General features: G+C 36.7%; 1 protein-coding gene and 1 long non-coding RNA gene across 15 annotated transcripts in view; one reads left to right on the forward strand and one right to left on the reverse strand.

The window, feature by feature from the left end:
• Positions 1-18,196, forward strand: part of LOC136034595 (uncharacterized) — a 254,523-nt gene that overhangs the window by 215,132 nt on the left and 21,195 nt on the right. The window lies entirely within an intron of this gene.
• Positions 1-18,196, reverse strand: part of LOC136034587 (tensin-1-like) — a 297,146-nt gene that overhangs the window by 21,268 nt on the left and 257,682 nt on the right. For 7 of the 14 annotated variants that reach the window (XM_065715843.1, XM_065715841.1, XM_065715842.1 and 4 more), the window contains 3 exons: positions 13,285-13,596; positions 7,186-7,319; positions 4,679-4,756 (listed from right to left, as the gene is read on the reverse strand). In XM_065715843.1, coding sequence (XP_065571915.1) covers positions 4,679-4,756; positions 7,186-7,319; positions 13,285-13,596 — 524 coding nt within the window. The remainder of the gene's footprint in view (positions 1-4,678; positions 4,757-7,185; positions 7,320-13,284; positions 13,597-18,196) is intronic. The other 7 variants (XM_065715849.1, XM_065715852.1, XM_065715846.1 and 4 more) reach the window with 3 other exon arrangements.

Here is an 18,196-nt window from a genome sequence, read left to right on the forward strand (position 1 = left end):
ACAGAGATGGAGATCCTTGATTAGTAACTGCAGGACGTACAGGTCAGCCAAGATTGGTAACACTGACCATCGCCTCGTTGTAGCTAATATGCGACTGAGGCTCCAAGCCCAGCGCTCGCAACCTAGACCGACCAAGATTGATGTCTCTCGTCTCTCCAATCAAGAGATACGGTCCAAGTATGCCATTGATGTCTCGAACCGCTTCGACGCACTCCTGCCATCTGAAAGTTCTGAGGACGCATGGATCTCGTTTAAGAAGAATGTCCTGGAGTCAGCGACCGCAAATATTGGAAGGGCGAAGCGTGCTAAGAAAGCGTGGGTTCAGTTCGATACGCTTGACGTCATTGAGCAGAGACGCAAGGCAAGGCTTCTGGGCGACATGCCGACCTACAGGCGCCTCAATGGTGTCCGCAACAAGCTGATACAGCGAGACAAGAAACTGTTTGTGGAAAGGAAGGCAAACGAGCTGGAGGGCGCAGCCATGAAAGGGGACGTCGGGAGCCTCTACAAGCACCTCCGTGACCTCACAAGCGACAAAGCCCCCTCAGTTGCATCTGTTGTCTCTGCGGACGGCCAGCCACTTAGTGACGAGGCCGCTCAGGTCAGTCGATGGAAAGACCACTTCTCAAGTCTCCTCAATGCCGATGCTGTAGCACAGACTGACCAGGAACTCGCACGCCTAGCTGCCAGCACTCAGGAAGTGCCGTCAAACGAACCAGAGATTACCTTCACGACAGCAGAAATCCACTCTGCTTTGAAACGTCTAAAGAATAACAAAGCGGCAGGCGTATGCGGAATATCCGCTGAGCTCCTGAAGTATGCTGGACCGGCGATGTTACTTTGGCTGCAAATGTTGTTTTCCGTGGTGTGGCGCACAGAATGGGTCCCGAAGGACTGGCGACTTGGCATAATCCTGCCCCTTTGGAAGAGAAAGGGGAGCAAGAGCATCTGCTCTAATTACAGAGGTATAACCCTTCTCTCAGTCCCTGGAAAGCTCTTTGCCATGACCCTGCTAGACAGATGCACGAGTATCCTCCGAAGAAAAAGGAGAGTTCAGCAGGCCGGATTTATGCCAGGGAGGTCCACTGTCGAACAAATCTTCACTATGCGCCAGTTAATTGAGAAAACTAGAGAATTCAGGAGGAACGCATACGTGGCCTTCGTAGACTTCAAAGCTGCTTTTGACTCCGTCGATCGCAACTCTGTTTGGCTAATACTTAAATCGACGGGTCTGCCAGATAAATACTGCAAGCTTTTTGAAAAGCTGTACGAAGAGACCGAGAGTTGCGTCCAAGTCAACGGAAAACGGAGCACGACATTCAATATCAAAACTGGCGTTCGCCAAGGGTGTGCCGCCGCCCCGGAATTGTTCAATTGTGTGATAGACTATGTGATGACAAGAACTACAAATCGCCTGCCCTTTGGTCTGCAGTTTGGAGATCGCATTCTGACGGATGCGGACTTCGCAGACGATCTTGCTCTCGTTGCCGACTCAATCGACCAGCTGACCGACGCTCTGGAAGTCCTGAAGGAAGAGGCAGCAAAAGTGGGGCTGAAAATCAACTGGCTCAAAACTAAGATTATGGCAATTGAACCCCCAGGTCCAGTCTCGCACCCTGATACCATAACTGTCTGCGGAACACTTGTTGAAGTCGTTAAAAACTCCACTTACCTCGGCTCTGTGCTGTCCAATGATGGCTCCGTAGACGAAGAGGTATGCAGCCGAATATCGAAAGCCTCTTCCATCGTCGGTAGACTTAACAGTCTATGGAGAATGCCGCACATCTCAAGGCGTACGAAAATGCGAATCTATAACGCATCCGTAAGTTCCGTCCTGCTCTACGCGGCGGAAACCTGGCCCCTCAAATCAACCATCCTTAAAATGATAGAAGTCTGTCAGACGAAACAGCTTCGCCGGATCGAGGGATTCCGGTGGGATGATTTTGTAAGCAACGCAAGGTTGCTTACTCTCACCTCCCAGGTGCCATTCTCCGTCCAGATAGCGCAGAGGTCTCTCAGATGGTTCGGACACCTCCTACGAATGCCGACATCCACGCCAGCCCGAATAGTGTACGACTTCGACCCAAAAGCCCATGGCTGGTCTCGCCCGAGGGGCAGACCTCGGACAAGGTGGAAAGACAGCCTCGACAAATTCTTGGTGATGGCCAACATTGCTGTCGACGAGGCGTCTCATTTAGCAGCAGACCGGTCCGCCTGGAGAAGTCAAGTTGCGAAGCTCTCTACGCCGCACCCCATGTGGCAGGAGCCTTAAGTCAAGTCTTCCCATTCGTGAGCAGGTCCTAAGACCAAACTGGCGAAACGCTTACATCGGTTCTAGGATGATCAAACCCCCCGTAATGCTCCCTCGCTAGACACCCTCCCCCGGCAGACAATTACCCCTCAAAAAACACCCCACATGTAAAATTGATGAAAAAAGGTAACAACAGGAAAAAAGGTAACTACAGGATGGGGCTAAGAAGTACTTCCCACGGATTTGGTCTGGCACCTACATCTATAGTACATGATACCTGTTCACCCCTTCCGATCAAGAAGGCGTTTTCCCATCTGAAGTACCTTTAAGGGGCCCTTTTTTTTAAATAAGATGGAGTGAAACTCTTAAGTCAGAAACTTAAAATGGACAAAACTTCTTATTTCAAATAAACAAGCAAATTATTTCCTTTCACCTTTATCTTACCCTGCTGTGAAGAATCAACCCGAAACACCCCCAAAAAGAATTAAAAATCTAAAATAAACACCACAGGATGTTCTATACCATTTATCTGGGGGAAATTTTCCGAGTGAAGGGGGTGAAATCAGCTGAATACAACTTACAACACATAAAAGGAACAAATTATTCCCGTGACCTCCACCCAGCCTTCCTCAGTGCAAACAGAATAATATATAAAATTAAATAAATTATGCAAAACAAAGGACGAATCTCACATTCTGAAACTTCTCTTTTAATTTTGCTTGGTATGTTTTTTTTATTCTATATTTGTCTTTTTTTTTCTCTTTCAAAATTCGGAGTTATGGTGAAACAACAAAGTTAACAAGTTTAGATAAATGTAAGATCGTGGTTGTGGAAACCCGTTGTTAGTATAGCAAATTTTCAAAATTAATAGTACACACAATCTTTAAGAGACAAAGGTGGACATTAGTTATATGGGTACATAAATGACTTCAGGCTTAAACTAATTATTTATTAAAGAACGAAATATAAAAATTGATGTTAGGTTTCTACTAAGAAGATTGCACTGCATTAACAAAAACAATTAATTAATAACATAACATAACAAAAATTAATTAATAAAATATTAGAAAAACTATTAAATGAGTCTTTCACATATTAACTTTGTCTTCTTTTTTATTTTTTTAATTCACATCACAGTGCCACAGAAAAAAAAATGATAAAGAAATTCCAAATAGCCTACTATTCAGTTTGATTTCAGGCAATTCTTTATTATTTGATTGGGTAGGATTTTGAAACTGTTTTCTACAGAAACAGCTCCTCAGACTAAGTTCACTGCTAGAACTAGGCGTTTAATTTTCTGTGGAATTTTTTCGTACGCTAAGGCTTCCTATAATAATTGTTTTAAAAAGATATAAATCTATATAGTAAGGAGCCCTGGAAACATATATACTGGCTTTTATCCTTCAAACAAAAGGCCTACTTCTGTTGCCTTTCGTGAGCTTGTATTTAAAAGACGGAGCTTGAAATTGCATGATTCAGTAAGCAACGTTCACTCTCTTTCTAAACTGAATGATCTTAGTGGATGAGATCACGGCAAGTCTTCTAGGTGACTCGGGGGCACTAGTGTTGCCAAACAATAGGCCTACTTGAGCCACCTTCCATGCAGCAGGTCGAAGGAAGAAATGCAACACGGTGTCTCCTAAAACCAATGGTAGGGGTGAGACTTGTTCTGCCCAACAGTAGGCCTATTGTGTTGGCCTTCCTGCAACTTAGAAGGCATTAGAAGGATGGAGCCCAAATTTAAGTATTATAATGAGCATGGTTCACTCTCTTCTTAGGCTGAGTTATCTTTGCATGTGATATCATTGTAATTTTTTTTAGGCTTGGGTAGGAGTTATAAACAGATTTTTGGGTAAACAAACTCTGAATCATCACAAAGGCCATTTGTTTCCAAATTTTTCGGTGGAGCTAACAAGTAAAGGGACAAGCGATAGCTATACTACTCAGTATTTATTTGTGCATTCAGCATAAAGCGAATAACTTGTCACTACTTATAATCAAGGACCCAGTCTTTTAGTAATTATGGGGGGAGAAATGTAACGATTTAAATCGAAACAGTCAAATTTTCATGTATTTTCGCATGTTTAATTGAGATTTCAAGCCGCAGGGGTCTTTGTGCTTATCCTAAAGGAATGATTCTATTCATTCTATTCGCCCTCTCTATCCTAGCATTAGTTTAGGCAGTCCTTTGATATTTATGAATTTTCTAGCAAGAATACTAAAATAGTTTGAGAAGAACAATAATATTCCTCTTATCAAGCTAACAATACTCTCTTCTAAATGCATTAGATTCGAGTTTCAATGCAGGATTATATAATGAAAGAAAGAGGCAAACATTTCTTCTTAGGAATTTTGCATCATAACAGATAGTATTAAAAAGCTCTGGACAAACATATTGCATGCAAAAAACATTTTCGGCTTAAATACCTATAAACTGACGTATTCGAAGGCCATTTTCGGAGAGTTCTAAACGCAGGAGTTGGACTGGTAGATCCTAAAGCCCTCCTATTAAAAAAAAATAAGAGAAAAGCGGTTACAAAATGAAAATCAAAATTTGAAAAATTATAATCGAGAAACCCATGGTTCTAGAATGTCTTCTAGAAATGGTCTTCTAGAAATTCTTCTAGATGGTCTTCTAGAAATTAAGGTGATACAGCACCTAAAAGTATCACCCTATCTCACCCATTATAAACTATTCAAGCTATTTAAAATTGATTGGTCAGTCGTGGCCTAACTTGTAGAGGTTAGCACAAATTGTAGAGATCCGAATAAATGACAGAAAACTAAAAGCCGACACGTACTTTACCAGAAATCTTGGAAAACCATTTAACTTTTCATTTTTTTGTCCTGGAGAAAGAGATATTCAGTGTTAGTAAATATTACACTACTAAAAAATTGCAAATTGTGTATTTTTAGATTAAGAAGATCAGAACTTTTTTACAGTTTAGGAAAGGTCAGTCCCTAAAAAACTTTCCAGCGTACCTGCTAAGAAAAGACTCAAGCTCAAAGGAATAATTATTTGCGCAATTCGGCCGCTTTGGGTGTCCCCTATGGTTTTACCCTATTGAGTCGACGAAAGGGAGGTAGAATTTTCTTCTTTTTTCAGTCAAATCTCATAGTCAAAGCACCAGATTACATACAACAGATCCGACAGATCCCAAAGATAGCTAGTCTCCTGGAAAAATTCTCTAATAGGTCCTTTGTCCTTGTGACGGTCAGCCGACTTTCAAGCTCGCAAAATAATTTGTAAGGTACCATATCACGTTAACGGTTAGTAATAGTTATCTTTAAATTCAGGCCCTATATTGCATATACCACCATATGAAGAGTACCTTAGCCATAGATATATTACATTTATACAAACGTCCAGTCTTTCTATTTTTCATTAGTGGGTGCTGGATTCAATATTATCTTTTCTAAATCAGTGATTTATAAAAGCAATTGTATTGATAATAATTATTAGCTTTTAGTGCCAAAATCATTTGGTGTTAAAATAGATGAAATTAAGTCATATATATATATATATATATATATATATATATATATATATATATATATATATATATATATATATATATCCTCACTTATTCAGAAACATAGCCAGGATTTCGCCAGGAGAGAGGGGTTAATTACTTTTGAGGGGTTAATCACTAAATCTACATGAGGGGTTAATCACTACATCAGTGATTTATAAAAAGCAATCGTACTAATAATAAAAATTAGCTTTTAGTGCCGGAAATCAATTGGTGTTAAAATAGACTAAATCAAGTCCTATACATATATATATCCTCGCTTATTCAAAAACATAGTCAGGATTTCGCCAAGAGGGAGGGGTTAATTAATTTTAAAAAATCACACAACCAGTAACTGATCCAATTCCTTTACTCTCAGCATTCTAGAGCTTGATTTGTATCGTATGAGCGGTTCAGACTCATTTTAAAATAACCAAAAATTAACAAATAAAAATTAAGAATTAAAAATAAAAATTAAAAAATAAACACAACCAAAAAGTTTGAAACAGAAACCTGTAAAAAGTTATTATTTTTTTATAAGTTAAAAACTTATTACATTATTATTTTTAAATGGCTTCAAAGAATGCTTTCGGGGAAAGCTTTCTAGGTGGTGCCTGATCGTATGCACGCACTATTTGACAAATTTCCCTAACAGTAAGCTTCCTCGTGAATTGTTTTTAAATGGAAAGGCAGTAGGATAAATGAAAGTACGATCTTCTAGGAATATCCCTGCAACCTGACTATTTCGAAAAAAAAATTTCATGTCGCCATGCAAATTTCTAGCAATTTCATGAATATCTTGGAATTTCATCCGAATTAAATGTGTAGCTTTTATCGTAGAATATAAGTTTAGAGACATTTTTCATTTAATCTCAAGTTTAGAGAAGGTTGTCAAAATTTTGTTTCCGACCAAACTTTTCGACTGAACGAAACACGGGAAGTCCTAGAATTGCTTGTGACGAGGTCTTAAAAAGACTTAAAGGAAACAAGAAGTGTATGTGAGGGAGTACAGTATGGGGCTCTGAACAGATTGGATTGCAGGAAGAGCATGCATATCCGTGTTGGCATCAGACGGCTCCGTGCTGCGAAGATTTGTCAATAGAAGTGTTAATAGTATTTAAACCTCTAAGTATTTATTCAAATCAAATATTAGGAATATTCAGTTTCATTTATTCAAATTTTAAGAATTAAATAAGTCAGTGTAAGAAACGCTCAATCTGGGTTTTATTCATGGGTTATTTTTCCCATGAATATTCTTACTTTTCGCGTTAAATTATACGCTTAACATTAAAGAAACTGCTTTACCAGTGTTAGAAACTCAGTTTACCATGAAAGAATTGCTAAGAAATCCAAAGTATATCCAAGGCAAAGAAAATACATCCGTAGCACTATTAAAATTATATACGTTTTATATTTACTTACCGCATTGTAGCGGGACTTTTGGGTGGTAAACCTTGCTGGTAGACATAAGGGGTTCTTGGTCCAACCGGGAAAGCAGGTGTAGTGGGTCGAGGAGAAATTTCCCCCTCCCATGAAATAACACTGTCGTCTTGTGTCTAAAAAATACAGAAAATGCAGTTTCAGAAATATATAACTAGAACAATCAGAGCCTTTAGTAATTTAATAAGGGTAATATTATTGATGTGAATATTGAAGAAAACCTTTTGTTTGTTTTGTTGCTTTATTTATTGTTAGCAATAGGAACTAACTTCGCTTGCTTAACTTATTGATTGTTTAAAAGAACCCCTTTGGAGAGGTTAAGCAGCACTAGCCCAGAGGTGTCCTCTCCCCAAGACTACCATCTAAAAAAAAAAATAGTTTTTAAGTATGACAGAGTAAAAGTTTAATCAGACTTAGAATATAGAGGGAAACGTCGAATAATACACTTCCCGATTCAAGCTTAGTCTTTTATATATAAGACTAAAGCTACAAGCTTTAGTCTATATAAATCATTTGAAGCAATCTCCATCTGTCAGGCCTTTGTTGAAAGATGAATATGTATCTTTGTTTTTGCTGATTTTAACCATTTAAATTATTATATTTTAATCTAGCGACTATTCTAAAATATTTTTTATTTATATCTGACAGAAAGTTAATCCTATTAGGAAAGGTGAATTAGTTATATTCAATTGAAAGTCTAGTATTAAAGCTTTGCGAAACTTGGAACCATTCCAAAAATTGATGCCCATTTACTTAGATTGTACAGATACAAGGGGTAGACCCAGAGCCGTTGAAAGAGGAGAACATCAAGAACAGCTGCCCTGGGCAACGTGGCTGAGGGAGGGGGACACCATGGCGGGAGGTTTGCCCACTTTCAACAAATTTTTACTTTGATTCGGCTTTTCCCTCTTATCTTTGAGTTAAGAGGGGGGCATTGAAATTAATTTTTTTTCCTGGACACCACCAGCTTTAGGAATGGCTAAATCTGTTGGCTAAGAAGTATAACTACTCGCATTTGGGGCAATTAGTAAAGAACAAACAATTTTTTCCCAGCCGCTTCGTATAAAAGGGATAGTTGCAAAAACCCAACGAATAAAATATATAAGGCCGAACTGCCTATATGAGAAAACAAAGAACGAAATCTGAAGAGAACAACATACCTATGGTCAGTTGGAAGAAAAAGAAGAAAAAACAATACAACGAAGAGCTAAGTAGAAATTGCTTTGGAGAGGGGGGGGGGTGCAATAAACAAAAAACATCAAAAATATGCACATACATTTTTGCTACGGTTTTACAAGTCAGAGAAACATGGAAGGGGGTCAAACACCTTACCCACCCCCCATGGGTACGGCCTGGTTTTGGATGGAACACTTTTATCAACAAACTTAGTGACAGTGAATGAAAACAATCATGAATCCTATATGCCCAGTTAACTTTAATACTTATCTCACAAACATTTTGGGACACAAATTTGTGCCTTTTTTGCGTATCTTCAATGGTCGTTTACTGATAGCTTTATTTTTTTACATAGCATTGCAATACTTGAACGTGAAAGAAATTCTTTTGACGTCATATATATCCAACACAGAGCCTTTTCTTAGCCGGAATCTAGTAAAGAGCGTCTAACATTTATGCTAGGAAATTAGCAGGATACCATGACATCATACCAACAATGAAACGTAAAAGACATCAAACAAAGAACGTGTACACTTAGGAGCAGAAAATTTCATTAGTAGCCTGTCCCGTAGATTGTACCAATCAAACGACAAATATGACCTTGTACAGATAACAACATTCCGCAATCCACACAGATAACAACATTTTTTAATAGATATAGTACTGTATCAGTCAAATAACCAATCTGAGGTTCTACTAGTTACTGGACGCATAAGTTTAGGGTTTAGACGTCCCAGTTATTCCTGAAAAGTATAATTCATTCGATTCATTTCATTATCGTCGGTCTACTTGACCAAGGGTCAATATAATATAAGGATCATAGGTTATTTGAAGTAATTTTCTTTAATAATTAGAACGTTTGCATTTATCGACTATAGTTATACCTGCAGCCTATTCCTGTCAGACCAGTCAGTTTTCAATCGGCCGATACATTAAAAATTAGTAAAATCAATAAAATAGCTTATTTCAACATAAATAATTCAAACCATGCATTAGCAATAAAAAGAGACATTGCTGGCCTACACTTCCTTGTTAAAAAGTGTGGGTTCTATTGGTCTATTTTTGTGACGTAATCTGTGTGCCAATCACATATTTCCTTTTTACCCGTTGTTTTATTTATCTGTTGGCACCCTGTCAAATTTTAAGCCAGCAAAAAGGCTTCAAAACCTGACTGGCTCTTTTGTATGAAATTTTTGGCCAGTAAAAAGGACGAAGATTTTGAGTCACAACATTTTTAAAGCGAACTCTCTGTGTCTCAGTGGGCGTGATATTAGCCAATCACGTGGATGTCATAATTGTCGCTATCTGGGAAATGCACTAGAAATTCTGTTTTGACTAAAATTATTTTCAGAAAGCAATTATTTTCAGAACAACATTCAATTATTATTATTAGATGATTTAAGAGTTTAAATTTCCCAATTTTTATACAATTCCTCAAATTTAACGAGAAGTCAGCGTTTCCTCATCATAGCCAAAAATTATCCCTGGCTACGCCCCCGCCAGAGGTAAACTTCTAGCTGCTCCCCAGTCGTGACCTTGAAACAAAAGCTTTTTTTGAATAACTGCAATTACAAAGCTAATCATGAAGTAAAGACAAGAAAGATAGTAAATAAGCTTCAGCCAAAACATCACCCAATTTGTAAACACACACACACCAGAAAAGGAAGTCCAAAACGATGAAAATACTTGAGATTATTAATGTAGTTGCTAATCTGCAAGAAAGCAAAAAAAAAGATATACAAGCCAAGTTTTTCAGTGCCAAAAAATCATACGGGCTCTTGGATACCAAAGCAATTAGGGATACTTTTTCTGACATTTCTTAAAACTTCATTCTCTGGGCATTATTAATTTTCAAATAATGATGATATCATTCAGATTTGTTGATGTATAGCCAAAATAAAAAGAGTAAAAAGTATGTTAAAAAGGCAATCACTTAAAGTTTAGACGCCCGAAATCAAATCGTTTATGTAAATTCTGTCAGTATTAACTTGCCCAGTATTAAGTACACAAATAACGGAGGCCAATTCACACAGCAAAAACTGTTAAGTTCTGGCCAAAAACACTTAAAATAGTACTTAAGAGTGCTCAAAATCAAAAGAGTACATAAGTACTTTGCTAAGACAGTAAGAAAAAAAGGTAGTATATACTCGTTAGTCAGTTGCCGTAGTATAATGGTAATGAGAAATTCCTGGAGACTTGTTAGTCAGGACCACAGAAAAACTATCTTTCTCCTTCTTCCAAATACAAAATTGTAAGTCCGTACACATTCCCTCAAAAAATCAAATTTGTTCTGAAATTTTAATTTGGATTTTCCAGCAGTGAATCAAAACAGGGTATTCTTTCCAAACTACGTAAAATAACTTGTTAGTGAAACTTACTTATTTTATGCAATCTCTTCAAGAAAAGGGAAAATTAGAGATGAAAAAAAAAACGGAATTAGAAAAATTATATATGATTCATCTGTTTATCGCAAACATACTGACACTTGGCGTTATACTGCTGTCTGCTTTTAGATGTTTACTAGCTGTTGTGCAACATTATGTAATTGTTTTCAAATTAGTGATTGGCTCGGAGCTACCGACATTACCAAATATACAAAGTAGAAAGATACAAAGTAGCTGTTTTTCATCTTTTTTGCGTCATTTTCTTGTACGTTTAGCATTGTAGTTTGGTTTTTCTTTTTTGTTTCGTTGATCACGGCATAGAGACTTAAAACCAACATTCTTAAGCATTTCTAGTTTAAAAAGCTCTTTTAGTAGAAGTTTTTATCCCCATTATTTTTCTTTGTAGACGGCATTTCTATTTTTTCGTTGATCATGGCTTAGGGACTTGGAGCTAAGATGTTTAGGCATTTATTAGTTTATTTCCCACCATCATAATTAAAATTTTTAGCCCTTATTGATGAATTTGCATTATTTTTTTTTTTCATAAAGGCTTTCATATTTAGTTTCCATTGTGACCAAGAATAAGTTTCCTTCATTTTCTCAATGATGGCCCATTGACCAATGATGGTCAATCATTGGTCTTGGGCCACATTGGTTCAGAACCATTGAGAAATTGTGGCCCAAGAACCACATTGAAATTTTCTCAATGATAGTTTCCATTGTGACCAAGAATAAGTTTCCTTCATTTTCTCAATCTAGGATTTAAAATAGACAAAGTTTCTAAAAATCATACTGTCGAAGTGACATTGTGCTACAGAACAATATTCATAATTATCAGGGCACGTAATTTTCTTTTTCTTGCTCTAGGATTTCAATAAGACAACTGTCATTTAATTCATATCGTTTTTTTTTTTTTTTTTTTTTTAAAGGAAACATCAGCGATCCTGCAATAGCCTAGAGACAACAATAATGGTTGCAGCAGTAGCTGAAATCTAGTAAAAGATGAACCATGGCCCATAGTTGGGATAAGAAACGCAACTATGGTGGCTGAACTTTAAGAATCACCACTACAGTATTGAAAAGCCTTTTTCTCTGCAATAACTTTTTTTTCTTCTGTCGTCCTAACTGTTGCTGCCATTATCAGGAAGAGTTTTGTTTTTCATAGAAATAAACGTAAAATTTGGTCTATCTCCCTCTATAGAAAGCATTAAACGCCAAAACAAAAGATTTATCTTTGCACATAGTATCCAGCTTATACCACCCCATCTGCAACTACTTTTTCAGTAGGTAGTGGTCATGTCCAACCTTGTTGAAATCAAAACTATGCCAAGAATTTTAGTCTATAACAGGTGGCTTCGTGGTGAAATTCTTGGGCCCACCCCAATATCAAAGCGAAAGAGTTGTCAGGTTATACCAAGTTATCAGGTAAATTAAAACCCATTCTGAGGCTGCTCCACCCCTTTCTCTAAAATCATACAAATTTTCTATGCTAATAACATTTAGTTTATAACTTTTAAAAACTTGTTTTGAACTTGAACACATATTCAGAATCAGCAGAAAATTTGGACTCTTTTGGTGTGCATATCGTTTCAAAGCTTCTGGTTTTAGAATTTTGGTTGCTATTATTCAGGGTCACACTTCACTTGTCGCTTATTACCAATGAACGACTTAAAGCAGGTGTACTCTATAGAGACATAGAATCTTTTCAAGATTTACTTTCAAAAATAAGTCAGAGTCACCGTGACAGCCACCAAGACATGCAGTAGAAACATCCTCGGGGCGGGGATGGTCTTGGGGCCCTCATCCCCAACCTTAGATCTTCCAGAATTTCTATGAAATTTTTATTCAAATCATCAATTTTTTTTTCATTTTGTCATATCCTCCCCCCCCCCGCCCTCTAAAAAAACTGCATATGTGCCTAATATGCACGTAAAAAAATAGCAAATGAATACAAAATGTACACTGAACACACTTATCAGATAAATAGATTTTATTTCCCGAATTTCAGCATACAGATTGTATAGAAGGTTCTAGCCAAAATGAATACCCTCCCCACCCCCTTCTTCGATATACAAGCATTTTTTTTTTTTATTAATTAATATGATCTAGTTTATAAACTAAACAAATTAAGAATTGAAACAAATTTATCAAATTATTTTCTTATGCGTAGGAGTCTGAAGTGTTTTGAAGATGTTCCAATTTTTTTCTATTTCATTTTATTAGTGCTTCCCCTTTTAGTCTTATACTTTCCTGATATATTAGTGCTTCTTCTTAGTTTTACACTTTCCTGATATATTAGTGCTTCTCCTTTTAGTCTTATACTTTCCTGATATACTTCAGGGACGATCGACAAATTCCCTTAAATATGAGCAAAGATCAAACTTAAAGGGTTTACCAATTTCATCCCAACCTGTTCCTATATACCCGTTGCAACTACCCCTTTCCCAGTTTCACCCTACTCGATTTCTGGGAAAGGTCATAATAGGAACTGTTGCTTTTTTATTCCTAATTTGTAACTTACTCTTTCAGAATATCCTTCAAAATGCACCCGCAAATGTTTTCGGTTAGATGACTCATCACTTTCTATGTTATCTGGCAACACTTCATACTGAAAAGCATTATTTAAAGCAGGATAAGCAGAAGCGGTCACTCGATCAATTTCGGAAGAGGGTCCATCAAGTTCATCAATGGACACGGACATACTAGATAGAGAATCTTCAGGCATGCTAATTTGTTGCATTAGTGCTTCAAGCTTAGTAGCTCTGGTGACAGCATTCCAATTTTTTTCAATTCTTACTTTCTCACAAGCAGAGTATGGTAAAGGGTTAGTATCCTGTAATATAAATATGTCAGTATTGTTAGTAAGCTTCATAGATTTACTACCTTACCTGTAAAGACAATAAAAAAAAAATATAAGAGCACCCGAGCGGATAAACAGCCATCATGCATCTAGCACGTAGTGGCAATCAATCAGGACACAGAAGAAGCAGACCTGAGTACAGTTTGCAACGCTGTAGAAAACCTCATGAGAACGTTCATTGGTTGCATGAAAGAAAAGGCGGGAATAGCTTCCGAAAACACATGCTGTCTATACTATTACTACGAAAAGCTCACTGCAGCACTCGGCCACCTGAGGCCAACAAAGCTACAAACGCTCCTCCTCCAACCCTCTATTCAAAGCATCCTTTTTTACATACCTAAAGTAGTTCCTATTTCCCTTAAGTCTTTCCTCAGGACATTCTCCCTCCCCCTCCGGGGACGACCTGCTTTTCGTTTAAGTTAAGAGAAAATACTGTGTAGAATATTGTTAATTATTGTTTCTGTGAACACCGCAGCCATCAGCCATCATAACTCAAGTTCACTGATTACTAAGAACAAATTTTCAGGAAGAACAGTTCAAATTTACTTTTCTGTATAGGAAATGAATTCTAGGTTGCAGAGGATATAAAGTGCGTCTGAAAAAATTCATCTCATCTAGTGGCAAAAGAGGAAAAGAATCAGGGTGCCTGGTTTATATTTGCAGGCTCAATTGACGGAATCATTATTGCATTGGCGGGCTAATATTGATAGATAACTCAAGTTGACTATGGTGGCTCTATGAGCCAACTTAGAGCAAACTTTTGGGAGTCCTTGATGTAGCAGGCTAAATATTGATATAGACTCAAGTTGACTATGGTGGCTCTATGAGCCAACATCGAGCAAACTTTTGGGAGTCACTAATCGATGTAGCAGGCTCAATATTCATAGATGACTCAATTTGACTATGGTGGCTCTATGAGCCAACATTGAGCAAACATTTTGGAGTCACTAATCGATGTAGCAGGCACAATATTGATAGATGACACACAACTCAAAACTAAGAAAGTTTGGATAATGTCTTCTATCCGAGCATTAATATAAACATACGTTCGAATATATACGTTTGGGGATAGATAAATTAATTACAAAATACTTACAAGCAAAAAGCGGCTGCTATGTAGGCATTTTTTTATAAAAAGAAGCAAAAGGTTAGTAAATAGGTTAATAAATTTTAATAAAATAAAGCTTACAAAATCAGTAAAATAGGCAAGTAAGTTTTACAAGCACAAGCTTAAAACATTTGGTGTTGATAAAAAGCCAGATTGTTCACGAGGCGATAAAGTTTGATTTGTTGGGATGTATTTTAGTTTAAGATTGAAGTTTAATTTTGTAGTTTAGACTGGTGAACATTGAGGATGGATTTTTTGTGGCAACCAGAAGTTAAGGATTGAAAAACTTCGACTGATGCACTTCAAAACTCATTCTTGGTTCATGATTACATAAAAAAAAACTAGTTTTTTTTAACTGAAAGTAAGGAGCGACATTAAAACTTAAAACGAACAGAAATTACTCCGTATATGAAATGGGTTGTCCCCTCCGCAATCCCTCGCTCTATACGCTAAAGCTTTTAATTGTTTTAAAAAGCAGAATTGTGGCAAAGAGTCAAATTTTAGCGTAAAGAGCGAGGGATTGCGGAGGGGACAACCCATTTCATATACGGACTAATTTCTGTTCGTTTTAAGTTTTAATGTCGCTCCTTACTTTCAGTTAAAAAAGTAGTTTTTCTTATGTAATCTCTGAACGTTTTTGAATTAATGCATGTTTGATTTTGGCTCTCCACACATAAATTATTAAAATGAAATTTGTATATTAATTCCTTTTTTGGCTAAATGGCTTTCTCTTAGTTTTGACCAGACGATTTTGAGAAATAAGGGATGGGGAAGGAGGCCTAGTTGCCATGCAATTTTTCGGTTACATAAAAAGGCAACTATAAATTTTAATTTTTAACGAATTTTTTTGTTAGTAAAAAATATACGTAACTTAAGAATTAACTTACGTAACAAACTTTTATATTCTTTAATTTTTATTATGTATATGAGGGGGTTTGTACCCTCGTTAATACCTCGTTCTTTACACTAAATCGTAATTTTTGTCCCAATTCTTTAAGAATGACCCCTGAATCAGAAAGGCCGTAGAATAAATAGTTGAAATTACTAAAAATACTATAGCATAAAGAGTGAGGTATTTATCTCCTCCTAGACGCATCGCTCTTTGTGCTAAAGTATTTTTAGAACCCCTCATATGCGTAATAATCTCTGTTCGTTTTAAGTTTCAATGCTACTCTTTACTTTCATTTAAAAAAAATTTTCCATGTTTATTTTTTCATTGTTTTTTTATAGTAATTTTAGAAAATCCTGCGCCCTTTTCATTGAATTTCTGTTCCCCCATGACATATTGCTCCAAGGAAAGATCCTCCCACATAGCCCCCTCCCTTCAACCCGACCCCCAAAACCCCAAAAAAATCCCCTGAAAACGACTGTACACTTCCCAATAACCATTATTATAATATAAACACTGATCGAAGTTTGTAACTTGCAGCCCCTCCCCCAGGGACTGTGGGGGAGTAAGTCATTCCCAAAGACATAGTTATTATGGTTTTTGACTATGCGGAACAAAATGGCTATCTCAAAATTTTGATCTGTTGATTTTGGAGAAAAATGAGCGTGGGAGGGGGCCTAGGTGCCCTCCAATTTTTTGGTCACTTGAAAAGGACACTAGAACTTTTCATTTCCGTTAGACTGAGCCCTCTTGCGACATTCTAGGACCACTTGGTCGATACGATGACCCCTGAGGAAAAGAAAAAAAACAAATAAACACGCACCCGTGATTTGTCTTCTGGCAAAAAATACGAAATTCCACATTTTTGTAGATAGGAGCTTGAAAATTTTGCTATAGGGTTATCTGATACGCCGAATGCAATGGTGTGATTTTCGTTAAGATTCTGTGACTTTTAGGGGGTGTTTTTCCCTAATTTCTAAAATAAGGCAAATTTTTTCAGGCTCGTAACTTTTGATGACAATGACTAAATTTGATGAAACTTATATATTTAAAATCAGCATGAAAACCTGATTCTTTTGATATATATTTTAGCATCAAAATTCCGTTTTTTAGAGTTCCGTTTACTATTGAGCCGGGTCGCTCCTTACTACAGTTCGTTACCACGAACTGTTTGAAAAAGGAGCTTATAATTACAAAGTATAAATGCAAATTTTTAGCATGATTGTAAGGGATAATAATTCCAAACACAGTTTTTACTTTATGTTTCAAGGTGGACATACGAATATTCACAAGATTTTTCGACCAATATCAATTAACAATTAGGGGAGGAAAACTTGCAATTCTAAAATATATATGGCAAGCTGTATCATACCCTCATGGACTACATTTTCATGAGTCACTTATTCACTAAAAGGTGAAATATAATTCTAGGTAAACTCTTAAACTTTTTAACAAAATTTTCTTGAGAAATAATTTCAGATACTTACGGAAAGAACACGGGATATTCGGGCCCGGACAGGCAAGAAAAACCATTACTATTTTTTGCATCAATATTTCGCCATAGTTTTCATATAGCTTGTAAATTAAACGAAAGTGAATTAGCATCAATAATTCAAAAATTCACTAATAGGCATAAGGTTTGTACCTTCTAAATGAGAAAAAAAAAGCCGCAGCAACTAGAAAAAAAAAAGCTGATCCTATTTGCCAAGGTCGGAAAATATGTTTCCAATTTCTACCATGTCAGTGAATATTTTGCCAGATATATTATAAATAGTATTTGTATGGTAGAAGTCTTAAATTTATGCCGCAGATGCAGATATGATGCAGATGCAGATGCAGATGCAGACACAGACGCAGATGCAGATGCAGACACAGACGCAGATGCAGATGCAGACTGTATGGCAGACATGTAACTTCAAAATATCATGATTTCATTATTTCCCAATACAAATTCTTTGAAACAAAGTTAGAATAGACAGCTTTTATATAAAATTTTTTGTTATTTCGAATTTAAATAAATATTAATAAACTTTAGAAACATGAATTTCAAAAAGTATGTGGAAGGACTGAGACCCCCATTCCCATTCGGCCTTCTTCATATCATATTTATTTTTTGATTTATAATATCTAAAGTTGTATTTTGTTCCTAAGCTTTGTTTGTAGACAGTATTCGGTGTTACTATGTATCTTGGTAGTATTATTAGTAAAGACGGTGGGAGCAGTGAAGATGTTAAAAGTAGAATAGCTAAGGCTCAGGGTGTTTTTTCACAGATAAAAAAAAGTTTGGAAGAAAAAGAAGATAAGTCTACATGAAGATAAGTGTTGTTCTTCTTGCTGTTTGTGTCTGCAAACCAAAATTAGAATATTGGAAGCTACAGTGATGAGAGTGGTCAAATATGGCTCTGAAGCATGGGCGCTCCGAAAAGCAGATGAAAATTTACTAGATGTTTTCCAGAGAAATTGCCTACGTATTGTTCTGGGTAACCGGCTGACTGACCGTATTTCAAACAGTAGTTTGTACGAAAAATGTGGCTCAATCCCGATTTCTAGGGCTATAACGAAAGAAAGGTTGAGAT

This window comes from Artemia franciscana, chromosome 13, assembly GCF_032884065.1.
Source record: "Artemia franciscana chromosome 13, ASM3288406v1, whole genome shotgun sequence".
NCBI classification, from domain to species: domain Eukaryota; kingdom Metazoa; phylum Arthropoda; class Branchiopoda; order Anostraca; family Artemiidae; genus Artemia; species Artemia franciscana.